At 39.3% G+C, this 24,846-nt stretch overlaps 1 protein-coding gene across 2 annotated transcripts in view; it reads right to left on the reverse strand.

Moving 5' to 3' along the window:
• RANBP3 (RAN binding protein 3) overlaps positions 1–24,846 on the reverse strand; it is a 48,855-nt gene that overhangs the window by 6,868 nt on the left and 17,141 nt on the right. The window contains exons 3-14 of one of the 2 annotated variants that reach the window (XM_027899596.1): positions 21,024–21,221; positions 16,126–16,162; positions 15,954–16,037; positions 13,400–13,471; positions 12,155–12,220; positions 10,552–10,644; positions 9,379–9,482; positions 5,731–5,847; positions 5,048–5,151; positions 2,698–2,776; positions 1,708–1,810; positions 736–860 (exon numbers count right to left, since the gene is read on the reverse strand). In XM_027899596.1, the coding sequence (XP_027755397.1) occupies positions 736–860; positions 1,708–1,810; positions 2,698–2,776; positions 5,048–5,151; positions 5,731–5,847; positions 9,379–9,482; positions 10,552–10,644; positions 12,155–12,220; positions 13,400–13,471; positions 15,954–16,037; positions 16,126–16,162; positions 21,024–21,221 (1,182 nt within the window). The remainder of the gene's footprint in view (positions 1–735; positions 861–1,707; positions 1,811–2,697; positions 2,777–5,047; positions 5,152–5,730; positions 5,848–9,378; positions 9,483–10,551; positions 10,645–12,154; positions 12,221–13,399; positions 13,472–15,953; positions 16,038–16,125; positions 16,163–21,023; positions 21,222–24,846) is intronic. The other variant, XM_027899597.1, reaches the window with a different exon arrangement.

Genomic DNA, 24,846 nt, shown 5'->3' on the forward strand with positions numbered 1-24,846 from the left:
AAAAAAAAAAAAAAAAAAAAAAAAAAAAAAAAAAAAAAAAAAAAAAAAAAAAAAAAAAAAAAAAAAAACAAAACAAACTATAATTGAAGGATAAAAAGAGAAGAGGAAAAAAATCATACACCACTTCATTTTGCATGAAACCCTGTACATTCTTCTTAAGGACATACTAATGGTTATATTTAGGTTAATGAATAACTACAATGCTAAATAAATCACAATAAAAAACAGGAGTCTAAGTCAGGACCAAATATCCTTCCAAATCATCACTCATTCAATTAAGTACCTCAAGACAAGTTCCAAATGCTGTGGTATGGTTTCTGCTTTGCAAGAAACCAGACTGCTGCCATAATTAGTCGATTCCAAGTTTTAAAAAACCTTCAGTAGTACAACAATTAAAAACAACTTTAAAATATTTAGTTCATTTAAGTTTTCTTCAAATAGTTGTGTTGTATAAGATAGAAGCTTCTATGTCATTGATTCAGGAAAATCACCAGGAAAAGCCACCTGGATGGCTTATACACTAAAATTTATTCAGAAAGAGGAAATGAAGAAACAACAAATTACAGGATAATAAGTAAGGATGTGAATAAATATCTGAAGTTTGCACTTTACACAAGAAAGTACATTAAAGATAATAGAGGAAGGCTGAGTTGTAGGGAATCAGATGGTGTGGATTCACTGGACATTCATATGAATCCCCACAAACTCAAAGCTCCTCTGCACTCTGTTTCTTACCTGTAACACGTTACTTTCAGCTTCCTCCCCAGTAATCACTTCTACCTTCGCTAATAAACACTTCCTTGCTGTTGCTTTAGTATAGGCTGCTGCAGACTCTGCCAGTGATTCTGAAATATTATTAGCTGAACAACATTTTGAGAGTCTGAGAATGATTGGCATATAATTTTATAAGATTTATAAAGGTCTCACACAAGTATACCAGAGCTTTGAGAAATTTTGAAAAGTACAGAAGACAGACCTTACTAGAACATGTCAAAAAGGACTGAAATTTTAAGTAGAAATTAAAGCTTGCCTTTTAATACTTGTTTAACAAGCACAGGACACAAGGGATCGACAAGCTAAGTTATCAAAAAGTTTTGCTCCTACACACAGTATTTCAAAACCTTTGCATGGACAACTGCATATCTGTACGTGCTCCAGCAGTACTCATACTGCTGCCAGCCATGTGCCTACAAATGGACAGCACAACTCATTTTCCACTTTTACTTGGGCTTGCATGCAGTTTGCTGAAGAAAACCCACAGTTTCCAAAATTTCCATAAAATTTTGTCAATTTGAAGCCACATAAGTCTAGAATCCATCAAAGAGTTTTGAGTTCAAGCAATGTATGCTGTACCCGCTTAATGCAATACACATTTGACTCAGACATTCAGTCACTGGAAATACAACAGAATTGTTAAAAAAAAAGTTTGCCACATTTCTTCTACGCTCTGGTTCCAGTTCTGTTAATTCCCTCTACTTTTGTTCTGTAAAGAAACTCCCAATACCACCAAGTGAGCATGAAAAAGGCTTAATATAAGAGAATCTATAGCACCCAGCACCTCCCACACCCAGCCTGTACCTTTGGTTACAGGAGACAGTAAAGGTAACATAAAAATGTTACATTTTTGAAAAGTAACAGGACATTGAAAAATACAACAACTTAAACATGGATTAACTACCATTCCTAAAGTTAAATTTTGTTTTTTACCTTTCTCTGGCGTGGCCTCCTGAGAAGACGATTCAGACCCAGACTCTGTAGCAGCGTTCTCCTTATTACTCTCTGTACTACCTTCATTTGATTTTGGTGGACTCTATCACAAAAAGGAGGTAAACAAAAGAGAGAAAACACACACTTATTTTGCTGAACAGGACTAGTGATCCATTACTGACGGAAGCCCCACTGTTTATAAACGATATGCAAAAGGAGAATCTCACAGACAAATGCTTTCACAGTAAAAGCCATCCTACTACCCCAGCCAAGGAATTGAACAGTGTGACCTGAAAACCAATTCAAATTATTTTCCCTTGACCTGAAATCAAATTTCAACACTTATTTTGAAGCTATGTTTAACAAAGCAAGCCAATTTCAGCTACAGTTCAGCTCATGGCATAGCTGACTGAACTCCCTGCTACATAGACAGGTATGAATGCTCAGCTTTAAACGCTTCCATTTTGTTCCAGTACAGGAATAAAAACAACAACATGAAATAGTGAGGCACTAGAAATTATTCCTTAGGTTGGTACATACTAATCAAAACTTTCTGAATCATACCTCAGTCCTGAGGCAGCTGCCTCAGTGCTTAACTTTAAATCCCATCCTGAGGGGAGTCAAGAAACTGACCTGCTCTCAGTTTTGAGGGAAAACATAAAACACCCTCCCATACTTATACTCAACCATTCAGAGCAACAGTCTGTGCCATGAAGTGCTCGGGCACAAGAGCCATGTGCACAACAGGGAGGGCACTGAATCCCCTTACACAGGCAGCTTGGCAGGCAAGTCCTTGGAGAGCACTGCGGGGCAGACAACAGCTCATAATGAACTCCCCACGCTGCACTCAAGGTTACCTACAAGGGAAACCACTGAAAAAAACCCATTCTCAAACGACAAGTACAATTAAAGGCTCTCAAAATTCCTAGGTGAGAATCCATAACAAACTACTTGCAAAATTACAACATATCATACACAGTGGGTACTTACTAGGACTCGCTCACTCATGTTCTGGCCAAAAACAAACTTGTTGCTAGATGCATCTGCACTGTTTGTAGAGCTCTCTACACTGAAAAAAATGCAACAAACAAAACAGGTTTTATAAGACAGAAAATTATCTCCTATCTTCTACTAATAAAATTCCTCACAAAGTGAGTGATTGTCACTAACTTTAAAAAAATTTAACACTGGTTGATACAAACATAGGTAAAAATTAATTCAACTTAGTAACATGAGAGCACATACTGGTTTTACTGAAAAAGAATTCTCTCAGAATGATGACAGATGATTTTGCCACTTTTAAGATCTTTCCCTTTAGATAACTAATTACATACAAAGCAATGCTGAATGCTAAGTGAGGGCTTACTGTTTAACCACATAACATACTCATTGAAAAACAGTATTCTACATGCATAAACTTGAACTACTACACTTTTTTTGGGTTAATTTTTTTCAGAAAGGGAAAGAACTGAAACAAATGCACTTCCAGTACAGTAACTGAAACAGAGATAGCAGGGATAAGTAATGCCTTTTATTAGACTAGCTGCAATACCACAGCCTCTCCAAGAAGTTTCACAATCAAATTTCAGCCTTTACTCCTTCTTTATGGAATAAGCATCCTCCTCCCACTGTTATTTTTATTAAGAGATTTTAAAACCCAGTTTTACTCTTTTACAGACTCAAAAGACTTAACAAGTCATTGTTCATCTGGTGTACCTTTCTAAGACACCAACATGCTCACGAAATGAATCAACAGACCACTCAAATCAAGCGTACCTGCACTTCACAAAGTTTGGAAAATGGGGGCACATATGTCACTACATGGTTCAAGTGAAACCAAACAAACCTTTAAATTGTATATGTAGAGTTCCTACTTCTGAGTAAGGAGATTCATAGAACAAAGGAGATCCTCAAGGGAAGACAGCTTTACCTACTAAGGGAATTAAATGCCACAGTTCTGAGCTCCAGATGTTAACAGGGAACTCAGAATGACCTACTGGTATCTGCCATGGGACCCAGTACATTTACAATTTTTAAAGGACTGACACTGTTACACAGTGGGAGGAATCTCCTTTTACCAGTCCATTACCAGAATGCTTTGCCATCCCAGCTGAAAACTAGGGCCAACTCCCCTTACAGACACTTTAGTTTGTTTTTTTTTTAAGACAAGTCCAAAAGTAGGTTTGTGGCAACTGACCCACAACGAATGAATCCTCCCAAAGTAAAGACTCAAACGAATTATGACAGTAGATGTCATATGAGTTGAAAGATATGAAAAAATATTCTAGTATTTGAAGTCCACATATTAGCAGTTATTGTCTGCCAAATCTGATTAAACAAATATGGAAAGGCATGCAGAAGTAAAGGTGTTCCCTGCCTCTCATGCACATCATCTGAAAAGTTCAGCATCAAAAGTTCATTGGTTGCAAAACTGCCTACTTCATAGTGAACAACAGGTCTTAAAAATGCAGAATATAAGGACAAAGCAAACATGCATTGGTGCTTTTCCTACAATTTTTTTGTGGCCTTCATTCGGACAACACGAATTTCAGCTTGCTCCAGGAACAGACGTTGTTCTACTCCATCACTCTTGGTAGGACTTCCCCTCATGCTTTTCCAGTTGTTACCTGAATTCACAGCTCTGTGTAGTAAGATATTATCTTTCTGTTTTCTATTATTTCTGTGTATACTTGGTATTTTTGACCACTACTAAGCTAGCATTTTCACAGAGCTGTATGGCTACCTTAGCCTGAAGTGAAGGCTGTCAGCTCAGACACAATTAGCAGTTTTCACCTTAGCTGCCTCACTTTACCTATGCCTACATCATATTTCTTCTAATGCTACTGCTTGATCAGAAAATTTCACAAAGACTTCCACAGTTAGGTTCCTGCTTATTCAAACAGGCCCTCTACCTTGCTCTGAAAAGCTTACTAACACGAAAAAATAATTTTTTGAAACTATTCTTCCCTTTATCAATATCATGTGTGAAACATACTGAGCTACACAAATACAGTCCAGATCTCTACAGGATTCTACTGGTAGCTCCAATTTATTCCATCACTGTTCCTTTCTCACCATGAGAAGACTTTTTTCATCTTATGCTTGTTACTTTTCTGAAGAGGCTTTGGTGAGGATGTGGTCATGTAAATGGTATCAAAAGTATCTCCCTTGACCAGATGATTGAGGATTGCCCCACATCTGAAGACTGTCATCACATTCTCCAGAAGCCCGGGTTCCCACTGACCCAGTCTAAACCTTGCATCCGATAAAGAGCAGAATCACAAAGAATTTTCAATCAAGAGTAAGGGGAACTGTCCTATAAGTTTTCCTGTAGTCTCACCTGGAACTGATGTACTGTAGAAAATAGTTAGTTGCAGAAGGTGTATCTGATGTAGGAAGGCCAGCATTCTGCACATCAGCAGTTTCATCGCCTTCGTCTCCTAGCTAGAAAAAGCACAAGTAGACATTGACAGTTTTAATTACTGACCGCAACTCCTTCTTTCTAAGGACAAAGTTCCATCCAAAAATGCTTTTTACAATAAAATAATATAAGCCTAGGCCCCGATATTACACTTCCTTCTATTACGCTACGAAACCTGTACAGATCTGTCTTCAACAGGAGGTACTAACAATCCAACTCAGTTACTCCATGCACAGGTTTGAGCCCAGGCAGCCCTTTTTTTCTTTTCTTACCTTTTCTGTGAAGTCTTGGTTGCATGGGAGCATTTCAGGATTGCATTTCAACTTAATTCTGACTCAAAAGGTAAGACAGAACACTACACTGCACTGAGTTTTAGATGTTACTTACGATTGCAGCAGATGCATTTATTTGTGAAAAAGATTCTTATGCTACCTAACAGAATTAAATCATTTATTAAATGTCTAAGACTTAGTTTTATTAAACAGTCAACCTAACTATGTTCACAACTTTTAATTTTACATATATACATGGAGGTTTTAACCCTGTCATTTAGTAGCTTCAAATTACTTCATAAACTTAGTTAAGAGAATAAACATGCTTACCTTAACTCTATCTCTTAAGTTTTGCCCAAATACAAATGCTTGCTGTGCATTTAGTTCAGCCTTCTCACAGCTGTTATCTGAAGTATTGTTGGACTCCTTTTTCTGACATTCTTCTGCCTAAAGAAATGGAAAAATGCAGCCTAGGTATCTGAGTTTCTTTAAATAAACACACATTATGACATGGTGAGTCACACACTCATTTACAATGATAAGCCAGTAACATCTCAAGAGCTACAAGGCAAGTTTTGCATTTAAAATAATGTAGCTGTTGTTGTTTAGAGTGTTTTTCTTAACAAATCACAGAATAGTTAAGATTCAAAGGAATTTCTAACAGTCGTTTGGTCCAAACAGTGTTCAAAGCAGCATCAACTGCAAACTTATGCTAGGCTACCCAAGATCTCATACAGTAGAGTCTCAAAAACTCCACAGATGGCAGTTTTACATTTTGGTAGCCTAGTTCAATGTACAACAGCACTGAACAGGATAGTTTTATACTGACACCCATCTGGAATCCCCCTTCACCACACCTGCAGCTTCTCATTCGTTTGGTAGCCATTCCCAAATTTCATTTTATCTTGCCACATCCCACCACTTGAGAGCTGAGGAGAACAGTCCAATTCCCCTGCCCTAGTCCAAGCAGAACATGCTCACCTTTTTCATTACACATCATGTGCTTCAGCCACTAGGCCCTTTGGTGACTTTCAAGTGTCTTTCATGTACTGGTAAGCCCCTCCACCAGTGGGAAGAAAAGGGAATGATCACTTTTGTGAACTTAATGGCTGCAGTCTCGGTAAAGCAGCACCATAGGTTCTCTTCATCAATAAAAGGATGCACAGTGCTTATTTGTGTTCAAGCTATTGTTCATGATTGCTGCACAGCACCTGAAAGTTCCTGAACTTTCTGTTCTGCTAAGGATCTTATTTCTATTCCACATCTCTGCTGCCTGCTTTCCACAAGCAGCTCCAGGACCTCTCCCTGCAGTTGCTGGGGCAGCACTTTCCCTGATTATTCCCATACTATAGTTCCCATTTCATTACACTCAGGGCCTTGCACCTGGCAAACCCTTAGAGTGGCATTGGAAAGCAATCACAATCAGCATGGGAATCACCCCCTTCCTCTTCTCTTCCTATTTCCTACCTCGTATCTTTGGATACCCATGGGAATACACACCATAATGCACACACAAAGCTTCACAAGTAACCCGCACACAGTAGCTGCCCTTCAGCAAAGCATGTGTCCATCAGCATCAAGAGCATCATAAGCAGAAAATAACCCAAAAGAATAGGAAGTTTGAGCATGTTTTGATGAAAACTACGTAGTTACTATGGGAAGAATATTAGGGGGCACCACCTGCTCCACTCGAGAGGACACCTAGGCAAGATGCTATGCAAGGAACCCCTTTTACTGGTCTTCATGGCTGGCCAATGAGAAGTCTTCCCTCTTCTCTCCCTTTTTGCTTTCCCTTCCTCCAAAATAAAATAACTGTCACCCTTAAAAGCAATACTATGTGCTAGAGACCTGCCAACAAATTCCGTAAAGAGAATTTGCCTCAACGTTCTTCATACAATACCAGGATCTCCAAGACTTGTCTGCACAAGCTGCTTTCTAGCCAATCCCTCTTCAGTTCTTGTGACACACAGGTTCTCTCACCTCAGGTACAGAACTTTGCATTTGTTGACCACTAGTTTGTTTCTCTTGGCTCATTTTTTTTCAGCCTGCTGAGAATGTGCTGAACAGCCCATCTTCCAACATACTGACCATTTCCCCTTCCCACAATGGACTGGCATCCACAAACCTAACAAGATTCACTTCACCTTGCCAGGTTGTTCATGTAAACGTCGAACAGTCCTAAGGAGTGCCTGCAGTGACTGATGCCTGTCAGAATTCCAGCCACTGGCTGCTCCCCTCAGCACCAGCATCCTGTCTAGTCCTCTAGACCTGTATGTGTCAAACTGTCTAAAACAGTCCTTAAGCAAATTTACTGTAATAACTGAGTTCCCCAAACTTCCCCTATAAAAAGGGTGTAGGTAGACCTGACAGCAGATCTCTTCAGTAGAAATAAAGACAAAGCCTTGACTCACTCAGATTTTTTCCATCTCCTTCATCACTAAGTTCCCTCCAACATTTTGCAGCAGGTCTACAATTTTCCTTCATCTTGCCTTCACTGTCAATACCAGTAGAAGCCTTGTTTGCAGCCCTTTCATCCATGGTCAAAAGGAAAAATCATTACTCTAGAATCTCTTTAACAGGTTCTTCTTCTGAATAAGGATCAGCATGCCCCTGCTACCAAAAGGTCTGAGAGCTGCATGATGAGCTTGACCAGCTGCCTATCAAGCTTCCCTGCACATCTGATGATTTTCAGCCACCAGACTCTCCTACCAGTTGAGAGAGGTTGGATCAAAGGCTGCAGCTTGTACCCATCTAAGGTCTGTGTTGCTTAGGGCTTCTGTAGTTTCCTAGGGATTATCAAGACAGAGATCACATAGGTACAGGTTGCCACAGAGCCACTCAGAGTAGGACAGCCACCAGACTGAGAACATTCCCACTGTGCTACCTTGTATTAACACAAGACAGAGACATCAAAGAAAAATCTTTTCTGCCAGTAAAGTAAGACTGTGACTCACATCTGCTCAAACAAAGGCATGCTCATGTAATACTGCAAAATACCACATACTTGCCCTCACAAGGAAGCCTTCTCTCTGTGGTACATCAAATCTATCCCACAGATCTGCACATACAATTACTAATATAACACAATTCCAGAGGTAATCTTTCACTCTTATCAAACAATCTAATATTCTGCAGAGACTCCAGCATTTAACACAACTACTGCACGAACTCAAGTAACTTCTACCTGCGCTAGAAAGCTTCAGGCAGACAAAGCTGACTACAAACGCGAAGACAATTAAGACTATCCCACCACATTCCTTGGTCAAATTGCAATTCAGTTATGAATTTTATACCATTTAATATTGAGCCTCAGAAATCCTTAGCATCCAGATTTAAGATCTTTCTTCTATCAGAAAACTTTCTCCCAGGTCAGTTGATTAAAAAAGTTAGGAGGACTTTTGGATGTTAAAAGCACAAAGAGGTTCTCCCTAACGATGTATGCAGCAGTAACAAGCGTGTTCCACAAAGTTTTCATGCTGGTCCATGCGTGGAATTTACTTATCGTTACTCAGTTATGGCAGCAGTCCTAAACCTTAAAAAGCCAGTCACACTGCAAGTGTTTCTGCTTGGATATTCAGGACTGAGACTTGAATGTCAAGTGAACTGTTCCATACTCTTGCACTAAATAATACTACTTCTGTGATCAATGTGGCATCAAAAGCCCACATTCAAAATCCCAAAACACCCTCCCCATGCCATCTGTCAGGATCTTCAGATGCTAATGGTGAACTCAAAGGAAGGAAAGGACTGGATACACTGCACAGAACTGGAAGGAAATATGTCATTACTTTTCTTTCAAGATAGTAAATAAACAACTTCTGATGTACTTAAATGTCTTCTGCTCTAGGTGAGGTTTTTCAGCCTCTCATTACCTGCACTCTCCATTTCTTGTAGGGAATTCATTTAATGATGCTGGATTTTTACTCTGTTCAGAGAATATTTAAAGTCTGTTACTTTGAGTCTCCTTCTCCAACTCACCTTCTCTTCAGAGTCAGAACTTTTCAGTGTTGTATCACTTGGTAATTCTGATGTGGCTGCAGAATCTGGCGGGATATTTACACCATTAGTGCCACTGCTGAGAACTGCAACACAGAAAGAGAAAATCACATAAATTCTCTAGATATTTAGGCTGTCCCAAAAGTTTTCTAATGCAAATTGCATGCTGTTTTCTCTTTTAAGTCCATGAAACGTTGCAATGCAAACTAGAGCTCCACAGTATTTTGCAAAAGACATAAGGACCACAATTCAGCAGTTCCTAGCAGAATCAAAATTTCAAACAGAAAAACAAGTCAGCAAAAAAAGTCATTTAATCAATCAAGTGCTGCAAGCACTTCAATACATACAACTTCAAGCAATCACCCTACTCCAATCTAACACTGTTCCAAAGAAGGCTCCTCTTCAGGCTGATTTACCTACTCACGTACTGAACTCACACTGAAAATCTGTACTCCAATATTGAGTTTTCTGTAGAGTCCACTCTGTGACAGCAGACATGTCAAGAAATCAAGCTAGAAATGTTTGCTTCTATGTCAGATTCACGATTAAGTGAAGTTACTCATTTTTTCTGTTCAACCAAAATTCCACATAACAAAAGGCTAAGGAAACACAGAATTTAGGAGACATGGACACTTCAAACAGTTTTTCTGCTTTAACCTCCAGTCTTTATTCATGTCTATTTCCATCAGCTATATCAAATTCCATAACATTATATGAATGATCAAACTTAAGAATTAAAATTCTATCTCAAAGTCACAACTCCAAAATGGTCCAGAAGCCCAGAGGCACCTCTCAGCAATTTAGGCACTGCTGATCAATTATCAATGATAGCTTTTGACACCGTGGTCAATGCTGTCTGTCATTTCAGATTGCTAGTCCACACACTCAGAAGTCTTTTTATCCCAAAACTCAAGCATGGACTACACCAAAGTTAGAGATCTGGCAACGTCAGACAGTTGTCTTACACAGGACCTGAAAGTTCCACTGTGTTATCCCTTATATAACACAGATACACTTAACATTTAAGATGTTTCTCTTCTGAAAGGAGAAACCTAGAAAAACTAGGTGGATGTTGAGTAAAACCAAACCACTCCATCAGACTGAACATTTTTGTTCTCTCTCCACTGTATTCTAGGAAGCAAAAGCATTATTTACCCATTTGTGAGAAAGCTTTTGGCTGTGGTGCCTGTAATACTGCTGGACGGAGCACACTTCGCTGCTGTTCCTTCGGTTTCTGGCTAGGGAGACCTGCAGGTGCAAAGTTTTTTCAAGAGCTATAAAGCTTTAAAGTTGAAAAGTTCAGTTTCATCTAATCTTCTCTGTAACTGCTCCCAACAGAACATACAATGAAAAAACAGACATCAGAAAAGCATCCACTCCCTTCTTTTCCGTCCCTCACTCAGCCTCGAAACAGAATTAGTCCAAAATAGAGAAGACTACTTCATAGCCTTAAAAGACACTTTAAAATATATTCTCTACCCAGGAAAGCACAGAAGGAGAGTTTACTACTGACTCCGAAATAAAAGTCAAAATGTAGGAGAAATGAACCAATAATCCTATTTATGCATTGACATTTTATTTAATTAAATTTATTTAATTTATTTATTCATTTATTTACACATTCCAACTCTTCTTTTCTCATACTATTGAAGTAATTTCCAGATACGGGTAAAAGATTTTTTTTTCTTCATACAATCAAATGTATTGGTAGTGTAATAGTTGAGCTGTGTTGTTTAACAACTTTTTGGCTTTTTGAATTAACCTAGTCTCTTTGGTTTGCTATAGTTAGATACACAGCACTACAACTCTAATTCTGCTATGATTCAAAAAGCCATCTGACCTCAAGCAACCTAATAAAAAATCCCAAACATCATCACATCAGCTCCAGAAGGTTACAGCAATTCCAGAAGATTCAGTTTTCTTCACTGAACAAAGTCAAGATGAACTCTTGATCCAATACAATACTGCAAGAGAACTCACTCATAGCAGCTAGCTCCATTTCAGGCCACCCATATTCAGAGGACATGACAACAGAATGTAACAACCATCCTAAATTCAAACGTTCATAGGACAGCTCAAAAAAGCTTGTTCCTTTCTTAAATTTATCATTCTTCCTGCAAGTGAAATAAAGTTTTCATATCCATATGTAATAACAGCTTCCATTATCTAAATAGTTTTGGGTTTTTTTTCCCCTTAAACTCCTAAGGAGCTGTAATATTTATGTCTTTTCTGTAGTAGCTGGGTCTACATCAGTAAACAGGAAACTCAGTCACAGCCAACCTGCGGTGCAGAACAGGCAGGATCAAGCACTCACTGCCCACACTGCTGCCAAAAGTCAGGGAGAGCAGAAGTGGGGAGTGACTGACACTTCAGACTGCCCTGGTCTGGTCCCAGTTTGACCACCCAGTAATGGCTGGAACTTGCTTGGGGCACTCCTGGAGCTCCCCTTTTGTTCCAGTTCACAGATCCAAGCCCAGAATAAAAGCCTGCTAAGCAGAGACAGCCAGGATACACTTCAGACACGCAAGACATGGGTGTGCCCATACACACACACACCGAATTGGGCACAACCACTCTGCAGAAGACAAGGTTTTTTTTCTGCAGACACACAGCTATTGCCACCTTCAATAGTTACAATTTTTAATTTTTAATTTTTTTAATTTATTTTTAATTTTTTTTTAATAGTAGGTTGAAGAAACTACTAAATAAAATGCTTGAACTGGTTTCTTTGTACTCTTGCAGAAAACAGTGAACTCACCTGCACTAGGTGCCTGACCATGGATAAGTATTGGTGGCTTCAGCCGGAATCCACTGCTCTTTTCCTCTGGAAGTAAAACAAAATATTACAAGGACAAAGCTGTAACATACTACAAACATGTATGCAGTCATAAAATTCCTCCTGTTTTCCCTGTTGTAACAACCCACAAGTTCTATACCCATTCAAAGTTATTAGGAGATTTCCAAAGAAAAAAATTCTCTTCTTCCAAAAGAAATCTGAATTTCCAGTGATCATCACATCAAATACACATTACAGACAAACAAGTTGTTGCAGCAAAAAATTAAACTTTTTTTTTTTTCAGAACAGGAAAAAGACTGTGTTCACAAGAGAAATGGAGCTCCTACTGTGAAGAACTTAATAGAGATAGAGGTTTTAGGTGAGAATCAAACTAAAGACAGGACAATCAGAGGTATGACTGAATATGACAGGTGCTAACAAGCACCCAACTGCTAGTCATCATAACTTAAACTTCATTGCTTAACATTAGTTTCTTGTAATTCCATTAGCTTTTACCATATGCTTTTACAGTATGAAGGGAAAAGAAATTCCTTTGCTTGCACTCACTACAGTTAGGGTTTTTAGATAAAACACCGGTCTCAAAACATTCATAAATCCACACCTATTAAAAACTGAGTTCTTAAGAACTTAAAAGAATAATTATACTTTTTTTCCTTTTAGAGGCACAATGTCTGTGCTCAGAATAAGACAACCCAGCATTTTACAATCCCACTGTACTTGGTTATTCTCATGCCAGTTAATCATAAGACACTGACGTGCACTACAGCAATATCAACACAACTGAACCAGAATAGGGACTAACAAAATCAGCAGTTCTATCAACACAGGGCTCACAGGTCACGGCTGAACATCATCAAGACCATAGATTATGGCTGTTTTGCTTTCTAATACAGAAAAACAGTATTCCAAAGTCAATAAATGAAGGTTTCCTCTAAGTTTTATTGTGAGGCTAACAGAGAAGGGTCATATTGCAGTCTTCTTCATCACTCACAAAGCATGAAACAATTTTCCTATTTATTATTTTAATTACCTCCAGCAAGGATGAAGTCAAACAATGAGGTGAGCAAGGTAACAGCTCCAAGGTTAGAACCATCCCCACTTCCAATCTCACAGATAGGGTCTTACTTCTGAAGTATCAGAGTGCTTTGGATCATAACAAATTGATAACAGTTTGAGAAAAAAAAGCAGAAAAATGAGGAAGCTCACCTGGTTCTGAGTCAGAATTGCCTGTAGAGGGTTCACAGAAGCTTGATGGCATAAAGACATTGTTCTTTGTTACTGCAGTCAAGGAAAAGCAAAAAATTAAGGAAGTTGTGTATGTTGTTTTCAATTATAAACCTGTCCCCAAATGTATCAAGGCTTCAAATGGAAAATTATTTTTCTAGTAATTTGTTCTTTTTTTTTTTTTTCTTCTTCTAAACTAAAACAGTATTCAAGCCAAGGTAGTCAACAAGTCATTGCCCTTAAATCTCCCTAGTTTCTCCTGAAAGAAAGAAAGAATAAATTCATTTATTCTGAAGGGAAGATAAATATCTGAATTGTATATGAAGTAGGAATTAGAAGTTATGTTAGAATGTATAATACCATTACAAATCAGGTATAACATTTCAAAAGGACCCTGCAGAGAGGGCAGAAAGGTGTGTAATGTCTGCTAAAGAGTAGGAGCAAACACCTGGTCTCTGAGGGATGGCACAGTCTGCACCAAGAGCAGCCAGGTAACTTAGGTTTAAACTGCCTTGCAAAGACAAAACTCCTGCAGACAGAGAGGAGAGTACAGAGTACTGGCAGATGTCACTTAACCAGCAGAGCATCACAAAAGGGAAAAAATGTTTGACAGGAATGGACAAAGGACAGTGTTTCTTTCCCCCCCTTTGCTGGGACCTAGAGAAGCAAGCAGTTGGCAGTTTGGTTGTGGCTCTGTCCAGCAGTTCCAGTACCTTCAGTGTCATACAAAAACTCACAACCCAGTTTATGAACTAGGACCACCAGAGGAGACAGAGGCACTAAGAGTCACAAGGCAATAATAGCAGGGGGGGCTTTGTCTCCAACAGATCATCTTGCATGAGGAAAAGTATAACAGTAGAAGCTCTTTTAGCTTCTATAAGGCTCTAGAAGAAGCTGAAGTATTTTGAAAAGAGAAAGGAATCTCATCTCTGAACACCATTGTATTAAATGATGCAGCATTTGACCTTTACAATTAAAAGGCAAATTTTTTTTCATATTTGCTTCTTTTCTTTAATTCCATCTTCTCTCTTTTTATTACTGTCTGCCCTGAACATGACACATGTTTCATATAAGTAAAACTTCCCTACTCTGGAGAGAAACATAACCGCACAAAAAAATTAACAAGTTGGGAAAGTGAAAGATTTTCTGGAAATTAAAGTCATCAAATAATGTCAACAATATTCAAAGAGGTCTCTATGGAAGTTGCAATTCCAATCCAAGTTGTCACTTCTTGACAACAACACACATCAGAAGGGAATAAGTGAATCAGGGAATAAATGCCCATATCCAGTCAGAATACATTAGCTAAACAGGTGCTTGAAAAGGTATGCTGGACTCCTGGAACAACAATTATTTAACCATGAAAGAGTTTAATAAATTGTTTTCCTCTACTTCTTCAACATTAGCATAAAGATTTCTAATCTCATAAGATAGAGACACTAGGGAATGGAAGTGTTAGTGATTATAGGGAATCTGGAAGTACAAGGTCTGGCCAAAAGGAAGCTCCCAACATGCTATAACATACTGTTATTCTAACAGAAAATCTACAGACCAAAACCTCCTATTCATTACTTCTGTGCAGGCAATTCCTTTGCCAAGTGCACGGTGCCTCCCTGACTAGCACTGGTGCAAGAAATGAGAATACCATGCCCGTAAAGCATCAGTAACTAGATTTTCAATTTCATAGTCACTTACTTCTTTAAATTAAAAGCAAAATAACTAGGCTTTCACCTTTTAGTCACATCTCCTGAATGTGCTGCATGTGACAGGAATACTTTTTTACTGTTCTCCCCTTTTGATAAGAAGTCTTTCTCATCTCCTTTATTTCAACTAAGATAGTGGAAATAAAGTAGCAAAGTCTCCAAATCTGCCTCAAATACTGACATATCTTAACTAAAATAATCCTCAACCAAAACTAAAATCACCATAATATCTGCAGAGAAAACACAAATCTTAGGAGATTGTTCCTGTGGGTGAACAAATGTGAAACATGACCATTCCCGTGCACATGAACTGCACAAATTTACCCCAGTGATTTCACTGCCCTGACTACACACATGAGCTGTGGTCATTCTCTCTTGCATCTGCCAGGTGTTTCAGGGATGCACTAAATCCTTCCCGTTTTAAAAAGGATGGAAGAAAAGAGAAAAGGACTAGAACAAGCACAAGCTAAGACTGGGAAGCTTTCCCGGCAGCAGAGTAACTAAGAAACTCAAATTTGTTAAGAAGCAATCTGATCACAACAAATCAAAAAGACTTCTGGTTAATTCTTCACTTTAACAGCACAAGATTAAAAGCTGAAAATACAAATATATATAAACTTACAGATAAAAAATATTTTTTAAAACTATTTCTCAATTTCTTTGGGCTTCACCAAATTTGTTAACGTGGACCATAGAAAAATAGAGAGTACATGGTTGCTGTGGCCTTAAGACAAAGCACAGCAGACAGAAATAAGACTGCTAACATGACTGGAAAAAGGAAAGGTCTAAGAAGGAAACCCACCCCTTGTATACAATATCATAGCAACATTTACCTGACTGAGGAGGGAACTGCGTTAAGGACGAAGTTCTCTCCCGTTTTACAGGGGGACAGTAGCTTCCATCCTCTCGATCAGATTCTGGAGAAAAGAGCAGTTAAGAGAAAATGCACAGTGCTCCAATAAGACACACGCTCAAGGCTTTTAAACTTACAATAAAATCTCTTACCATCTCCATCTTCTGGACTTGATCCATCTGCTGATCTCTGAAATCAGATTACAGCAATCAAACAAAAATCACAAACTGAACATTTCAGTCTCTTCAGATTGATCCAAGTGATTCAGTAATCAGTTTGGAGATTTTTTTCTTTACTGTCAATCACATACTCTCAAGGCAAAGCATTACTTCTTATGATTTACATGTAATCATATAGAGTTTCACTCAGATACTATTAAATACAACTAATTCAAAATATTTCATTTACAAATAAGATTCCTGATGATTCATATACAAGCACTAATATACTTAGGGACTATGTAACAATTATTACAGTACATTTTCTATACAGTGAAAATCTGAAAATGACAGTTTTCAAATTTTGTTTGATTTAAAAATATCACAGAAGTTTCAAGCTCAACATAGACATACCTATTATTCGGAAGTTCATTCCAAAGCACTTGCTCTAGTTACTCTAAGTGACATTAGTTCTTTCAAAAAAGTGACAGCACTGTCTTTGAAAGCACACCCTATAAAGCAGTACAATAGTATTTTCATTGGAATTAGCAATGGATAGACTCCTAACATCTTCCACACTACCAGGAACAAAAAAGAAAGCACTACAGGCTGCCAACTATCAAAACATTCAAAACTGTGATGTTTGAACACAGGTTTTACATATTTTCTGAGGATTTCTAGGTCTCTTTCCTCCTACTTGCTCTTCCAGTTCCTCAGCTAATATACAGTCTCCTTTACTCCTGCAAAGTGTAATCCCACAACACATTCCTTTCACTCTGGAAGGTGACCAGGGCAGCACTAGCACTTTTATCTCATTCCAAAACATTTTAGAATCATAGAAATGTTTAGGTTAGCAAACACCTTTAAGATCACCAAGTCCAATAGTTTCCTCAGCACTGCCATGCCCACCACTGAACCATGTCCCCAAGTGCCACATTCACACATCTTACAAACTCCCGCAGGGATGATGACTCCACTACTGCTGTTGTACTGGAGTCATCCCATGTATAACCACAGGGCTGCACAACCCCTCTGGGGAACGGGCATTTCCTAATATGCAATCTAAACCTTCAACTTGAGGTCATTTCTTATGTTCCTGACACTTGTTACCTGGAAGAACAGACCAACACCCACCTGGCTGCACCCTCCTTTCAGATAGCTCTTGACATACTGGACCTTCTCCCGAGTCCAACACTACCCTTTCATCCCAATCCTGCCCAGGACATGCACACAGACACCTCCTCTCCACACAGTCTCACTTCAGAGCTGCTGTGAGGAGGAACAGGCAGAACCCACAGCAGCCCCAAAGGTCCTCCCACACCAGGACTCGGGCCCTTGGACACTGAGAGCAGGTTGGCACACAACAGCACTGGCTAAGTCTGCACAGGACTGACATCTGAGGAATACCTTGTGTATGAGAATACCAGAAAATATGAAACTTTCCATTTAGCACTGCATATATTTAGAACCCAGATAGCAGTGTACTGTCAGTATTTCACTAAATAAAAACCCTGTACTTTGCCTATGCAATTAAGAGCTTTTCTGTTTTATTTTACTTTAAGAGTATAGCTACCTCACTAGCATCCTAGTTGATACTTTTGAAAGTTTTAGCTTAGAGAATGAGAAGCTACTGACAGTTCCAGAATGCAATCCCCTCCATTCACACACACGTATCAGTGTTAATACTGCACTTGGATCATCCATGGCTCTTCCTACATAATCAGTCAAGTAGTCACAGTACTAGAAGAGTCCTATTAGTCATTGCCCTTACCAACATACATTAGTTTTCCAAAGAAGTGGAAAATCACGTTATATATATTTCAGCAACCAAAATCTATTTTGCACAGAAAGCGTTGTCACATATACCAGCAACTTGTTTCAACTTTTATCAAAAATCTGAAAGCAAAAGGAACACATTCGGTAAAAAAATTGCATGAATGGAACTGCAGATCTCAATATGCAAAAATCCTTAAAAATAAAGAAGTGGTTTCCTCTTGAATGTCAAAAACTTCTTAAGCTGTTACTAATATGTGTTGTCCTCTCAATGCTCAAATAATAGTCAAAAAAAAAGCCAAACCTGTATAGCACAAGCCTCAGATCATCACATCCTTGTAATTTCACTGACACAAGCACAACTAATGTACCATCACCATGTTCAGTGGGCAAGGGGCATCCAAATCCAAAACTAACTCTTTACCCTATTGAGGGCAAAGCACAGCAGAGCAGTTGCTCCAAGTTATTTTCATGCTTCCTAGTCCAAGAGTTTTGGAAGATTAAAGCTGTGCACCTTTGGACAAACAGGCAGATACTGTGGGAGTGTGGGTACACATATGTACTGTATAAGCTTCACTTTTGTATGAAGCCACACAATAAAGTTACCATTGCAGCCAGAATTGCTTACCAGTGCTGCTTCAGAGGAAGCTGGGGAGACTAGACAAAAATCAGGGGAAAATATCAGGGGAATATATGCATGACAAACCTGACAGACTGGAAAACCAGCAAATTGCAGCTAATTGCAATGAACAGCAGTCCAGCCTCTTCATTTCAGGCCTTTCTTCCCAGCCTAGTCAGTCCACTTTACAGCAATACATGCTTTACACAAGTACGCTACACAGCGGAAACAAAAGGCAGGACCATCTCATCTTGCAAGGAACCACCAAGGTGACTCAATTTCTCTCCATTCAGTGCTTTGGAATTAGATGCTGAAGAGACACTTAAACCAGTAACATCAAAATCCAACCTACAATTATCTCATTTAAGAGCAGAAGTCACCCTTCACTTACTCTCTCCTCCCCCTGCTTTTAGAAATCCAGCTACAGGAAAGTTACAATTATTTCTAAATAGAGCTTCCTACAATTGTGACACACTTCTAACTAAGGAAATTACCTTTATAAATGCTACCAACTGCTTTTTAAAAGTGCCAGTGATAGTAATTAACTAGAGTACAAACATTACTTCCTCACATAGTTGCTACATCAAACTAAGAGAGAAGACCTTAAAAACTTTAAGAAATTTGTCAGTTTTCGCTTATTCATAAAAAATGAACAGAAACAGGGACAGGAAGGGAGAATTTGAGCAAAGTAAAAAAAAGGCCAACGTAATTCGGGGAAAGTTGAAAGAGTATACATACAGTGTTTATCTTTGAAAACACATTTAAGATGCAAAAGCTCATATATAAAGGACTTCAGAGCACAGTAAGGCACATTTGCAGTCAAGACACCCTGCAGCAGAGTAATGCACCAGAGGCATTACTGAATGGGCACAACTTGCTTAAGTGCTGTCCTTACCCAGTGAGCCCTGCTGGCACAGCCTTGTGCTGCAGGAGGCTGGCCTGGGTCAGAGCCTCAGGATGTGACCATCAGCTCTGGGACACACTGTACCTCTGATCACACCCTGTTCAAGTCTGAGCAAAATTATTTGTCTGAGTGTACAAACAATACCAAGTGAACAAGAAATATGTAGTGTCTCTTCTTCAGTCTTAATTCACCCATCCTCCCAAGGCCCTAGAAACATTGCATGAAAACTTGTGCTCCAGCAAATCAGTACAAGCACACTGAAGATACATCAACCTTCTCTATGTTTCAAGATAAGAGATGTTTTATTCTAAGAGATCGGGATAATTGGAAGAATGCTTGCCAGTGCATGTGAAAGCCAGTTACATGCCCCTACTGACCACTGTACAACTCCATAACTTTAATTGAATGAAGTCAAATTCAAGGATGCTGAGATAGCTGTGCTGTACTGCCACGAATTCCTGTATGTGACTCCCAACAGCAGTTTTGTTTTTTACATTTCTTTCAGAACTGGGTTAACTCAAGTAAGATTTTCTGCTCTCTAAGAACAAGACCAAGACTTGCTGCAGTTTTCCTGAAAGTCTGGTTAATGCAGTTCTCTTGGACAGCTGTACTAACACTGCAACACTAACACTAACACTTTCTGAAACAGAAAGATTTCTGCAGCAGGTCATCAAGCAACAGTCTGAACATGGAAATGTGCTTAACCTTCAGCTATTTGCATCTTGTCATGACAATCCATTCAGCACTGAGTTTACTTGAAGTGGCCCGTTCTTGGATTAAAAAAAACCCAAACCAACCAGCCAAGAAAAGGGTGCAGGTATTGGGTGGAGTAGCCTTAACAGGCAAAGATCTAGCAAAGAGCACATGCCTAGGGTGTGGTGTCACAGTGACCAATGATACTCACCTGCACCAAGAAAATATGGCCCACCAACCACAAAGATTACGAACACTTAAAAGTGCTCTGAAAAACTGAATAGCAGCAGTGATTTAGTCATCTAATCTTTCACAAAATATTTTGCTGCACCACCAGTAGAAAAATTCTACATTATGAGCACTGACAGCTTTTCCAATCACAAGGTACTGACTTCCTCCCCCATCAAATACTTAAATTCAAAATTCTGTGTTAGTACGATTCTTGGTGCTTTTAATCTATTAAGTACCTTACAGGTTGTCATGACAAGCTCCTTTTATATCCAGTGAAAGCACAGTATTAACTGCTTGCTTTGTCAAGCCGCAGCATTATGGCTCAGATGGAACAAAGAGCTCTCCCCTAACTGCTTAAAGCAAATCCCACAAATACAGATGAACTTTCTCACTCATTTAGGTAAGTGCTCTCATCTTTAGCAAACACACAGTTTACACCCTAAATTTTAAAATACTTCAGGCATCTTCTAGAGTTACACTACTAGTGAGACCCAAACAAATCTAATTTCTGCTAAGTAGAACAAGGACTTAGAGAGGACTAACACTTGAGATCAAAGAAGCAGACAGTGAGCTGCACTGCCTACAATGAACAGTAACAGATTCCACTGCGTGGAAGCGACTTTTTCCTCTAATCCCCTCAGCAGCAGAAGTACTTGGTAGGTTGACACTTACCCCTGCCAGTTGAATAGGAGCAAGTTGGGCTTCAGAAGCGGGACTCAGGGTAGCACTGACTGAGGCCACAGTGGGAGCAGGGTGCTCAGAGTCGCGCTCACCAGCTGGTTCTGTATGACCCACACCATGGTGGAGGGGCTCAACCTCTCCCTGGGGGTCCTCGCCTGAATCCGACAAAGCTTTTTGCTCTGCAGGGGACTGTGAGCAGAAAAGACAACGTCCCTTCAATGCAAGGCTGCAACATGAGAGAGCAGTTGTCCTAGTGAGAGCATCTGCTAACCCATTTTTAAATTCCACTGTTTTCACAGTATGGTAGAAGGAGCTGCTTGCTGCTGAGACACCAGTTAAAATACATAGGAACTGTGTAACAACCTGCTGACTGAATTGGCTTCCCCTCCCCACAAAAAAGCATCACGTGGAACGAATGGACTTTTTTTGAAAGTTCGCCAAAATCATCTGTGTCCCTGGCAAAGAACATTTTGCCAATCACAGGGCTGTTGGAGTTTAACTCCTTCGCTTGAACACTTAAAGACAGCTGATAGCTTTTACACCCAGATTCAGACATAAAAATTAAATAGACAATTACTGTAAATAACTGTCCTTCATTGCTTCTTCAGCTCACAATTCAGGGAGGTGAGGTTGGTTACAAAACTCTCCACAGAAATTATTTTAACATTCACACAAGACAGGTGATCCTTTCAGAGTCACATGATGGTGAATTATCCAAAAAGCAACATCAATGCTTTCTTTCATAAATTAAAAAATTTTCACATCTATTTCAAGGAGGGAGGTGACAGGATAACTAATGCAGCCTAGTGCAATTTGGTATTTTCTGAGCTTCTGCCACAGACTTGTCATTTCTTCACATCATTTAATGTTGCACATCCCTGCTTGTAGAACAAATCAAGCATTACCATATTCTGCACACATCTGAAGAATAAAAAACTTATAGGCTTTGAGCCCAAACAACTGTATTGTGATTAAGGACTAAGTTACAGTCCATGGATAACATGTAAGCCAAGGATGTGCTCCCAACAGCGATCTTCGGGCCAAGCTTCCCAATGTCTTATGGTAAAGTATCTAAGGAATCCAGCAGTAAGGCAAAGATGAACACAACCTTGGCTTGTTCAGAGAAAACACTTGGTAGAATGAAGGGAGATTAAAAATGCCAGGTCCATGCAAGAGAGTAAACAGAAACTTCAAAAATAAACAGCAGCATTTACATCTTAAGGGCCCCAAGTTCTCCAATTAAGATTTGGTCTGTTATCACAACAGAAACAATTACTAAAAGCCTGCAATACATAAAATTTTATCTTGCAAGAAATTACTCTAATTAAGGCTGAAAATAGTTGAAATATATTTACTGGGGTAATACTATGTCAGGTAAAAGTTGGGGATGCTGGGCTTTAGTACTGTCAAAATTTTCTGGGTTTAATATTTAGTTGTTACTAACAGATTCAAACATTAACTCAAAACCCCACAGAATGAGAAGAGTTAAAGAAACATTTCCTTTGTCACCAGAAATGTAATCAAGTCTAGCACTCTAGCAACCTTCCTTACCTCTTTTGCTGGGGAGAACAGCAGGAAAAGACTATCTGGAGCTGTCACCAGCACTTACAACATAGGTATGGTAGTCACAGAGAAAGACAATATGTAAACACCTCAGTTCTCCACTTGATGCGTAATACCCATTACTCCTAATCCATTTTTATGCTAAATCTCACTGTTGAGGCCAAGGGCATTCCACGGGCCACTAAACCCTTCTTCTTCCCTTTCAAGGGGAAACAGCCATAAATAAAGTACAACAATTAAGTCACAAGTTACCTGCATCACACTCACCACAACAGCAGCACCACTGAAGATCTGATATTTCTCATGGCTTACAGTACACATGTCCTTTGGTTCTCTCTCTGCTACCCCAAATCATCCCCACGTGCCTCACAACACAGCCCTTTCCCCCACAGCTCCTCAGTCCTGCCCAGCCTCCTCTGGTCACCTGCAGGCCCAAGGCCTTGCCCGAGCAGAGCCAGCCTCTGCCACGGAGCTCATGCTCATCTCGCTGAGCCAGGCAGGTTTCTGGTTTTCTGGAAGCATGCACAATGGTTTTAACATTTAAACCCTCATCACTTCGTCACCAGTTCCCAGACTCTGCAAGCATTCAGCTCGGGGATCCATCGAGCCACAGCAGAGCCACGTGCACTCAGCTCCTGGGCCCAGAGCCTGCCCCTGCAGCACCCACACCCCCACACCCTGCCCAGCCGGCACAGCCACTGACACAACCCTGCCATGAACTCACACGGCCTGGGAAGAACCTGCACAGGGTGGGGGCACCCTAAAAGCCACAGTGCTGGAAAGCTGTAACAAGAAGGGTACTAGGAAATGGGGATGGGGATGAATCCGAGAGATTCAACAGGATGGGAATGAATTCTGCTCCCTGTCAAGTACTCAGAATGGTCCTCAGGATGAGCCAACCATCACCAGAGGGAATGATTAGGAAACTGCAGACAGCCAGATTGAGGCTGGAGTTTACCAAAAAGATTCAGTGCTCATAAGAGGCAAAATAACTCTTAGAGAGAGGGTGTGAAGTGTTTCCACATAATAATAGCTAAATACCTTATTGTTCTTCAGCTGTAATACACAGAATTTGGAATTAAAAGGAGCAGGCATATAACTGTGAAATCATAAGTGGCACGTAAGATGGCAATGCAGTGACTGTCACAGAGCAAGAGCTGGAAGGATCTCATTAAACTTGGCTATTACAGGCTCAAATGAAGTCCTGAACAAAACTAAAGGGGACAAGAAGCCCATGCTGCTAAACTTCCTGTCAAAAGATGCCATGGATCCCAGTAGCTCAACACACACATTCAGCAAGCAACTGGAGAAATTAGGAGAGGAAAAAAAAATAGCCTTACCAGAAATTTACATTGACTTTTAGCTACAGATCAGAAAATTGCTAATAATGCAAGAAGAGGCAAGAACATTCAATACACACTTGTGCTAGACACTTAAAAGTGGAAATGACAAATTATTTTCCAAGTAATTTATATAAGTTTAGAACACCTAAAAGTGGGCTAAACATCCAACAGATTTTAATAAGTATAATTGGTGACAAGTATTTTAAAAAATGAAACAATCGTAACTCTGATTCCTATCCTGAGTAAGACTGGAATATGTCCCACAAAAGAAACAAACAAAAAATAAGAATTATTGCCAATCACCACTCTTATGCCAAAAAATCTGAAGCCAAGATGAGAAGTTCATGGCCAAGTCAATACATAAAATTATATTAGAAAAAATAAATTAATGAAAAACTACTACAAGTTTCAGAATTTTGTGAATTCTATTTAGGAGTGTTTAGTTGGTTTAAGTCATGAAAGACAAAGCCAACAAAGGACTCATGGATTTGTCAAAACAGAACTACACCAGGCAGAAGTTTATACAGCTGTTCTCAAGAAAGCATATCCAAGGGAAACTGCAAACTCATAAAATTAATTTTAGTCTTCATTCACACATGCTATTGAAAGTGTTTCCTAATCTCTTAACTGCATGAATTCTGATCTAAGTTCTTGTTCGAAGTTCTTTGTACCTTGTGAACAGTTCACTCTCTTCATTTTTGCTGTAATGTTTTGTCTGAGATGTGTGTCCTTCCTTGAGCCTCCTATTCTCTACAAGAAACATTCCTTATAAAGTACAGCTCTAGGGATAACCTGGCAAAAATCTGTTCCTGTCTCCTAAATACTAAGGCAAAGATCAACAGAGAGACGAATAATAATAGGACGTTAAAACCCTCAAATACAGACAAGCAAATAATATGCATTTTCAA

The sequence above is a fragment of the Empidonax traillii genome, unplaced genomic scaffold, assembly GCF_003031625.1.
Source record: "Empidonax traillii isolate 1590-97213 ecotype Southwest subspecies unplaced genomic scaffold, ASM303162v1 scaffold677:size394641, whole genome shotgun sequence".
Lineage (NCBI taxonomy): Eukaryota > Metazoa > Chordata > Aves > Passeriformes > Tyrannidae > Empidonax > Empidonax traillii.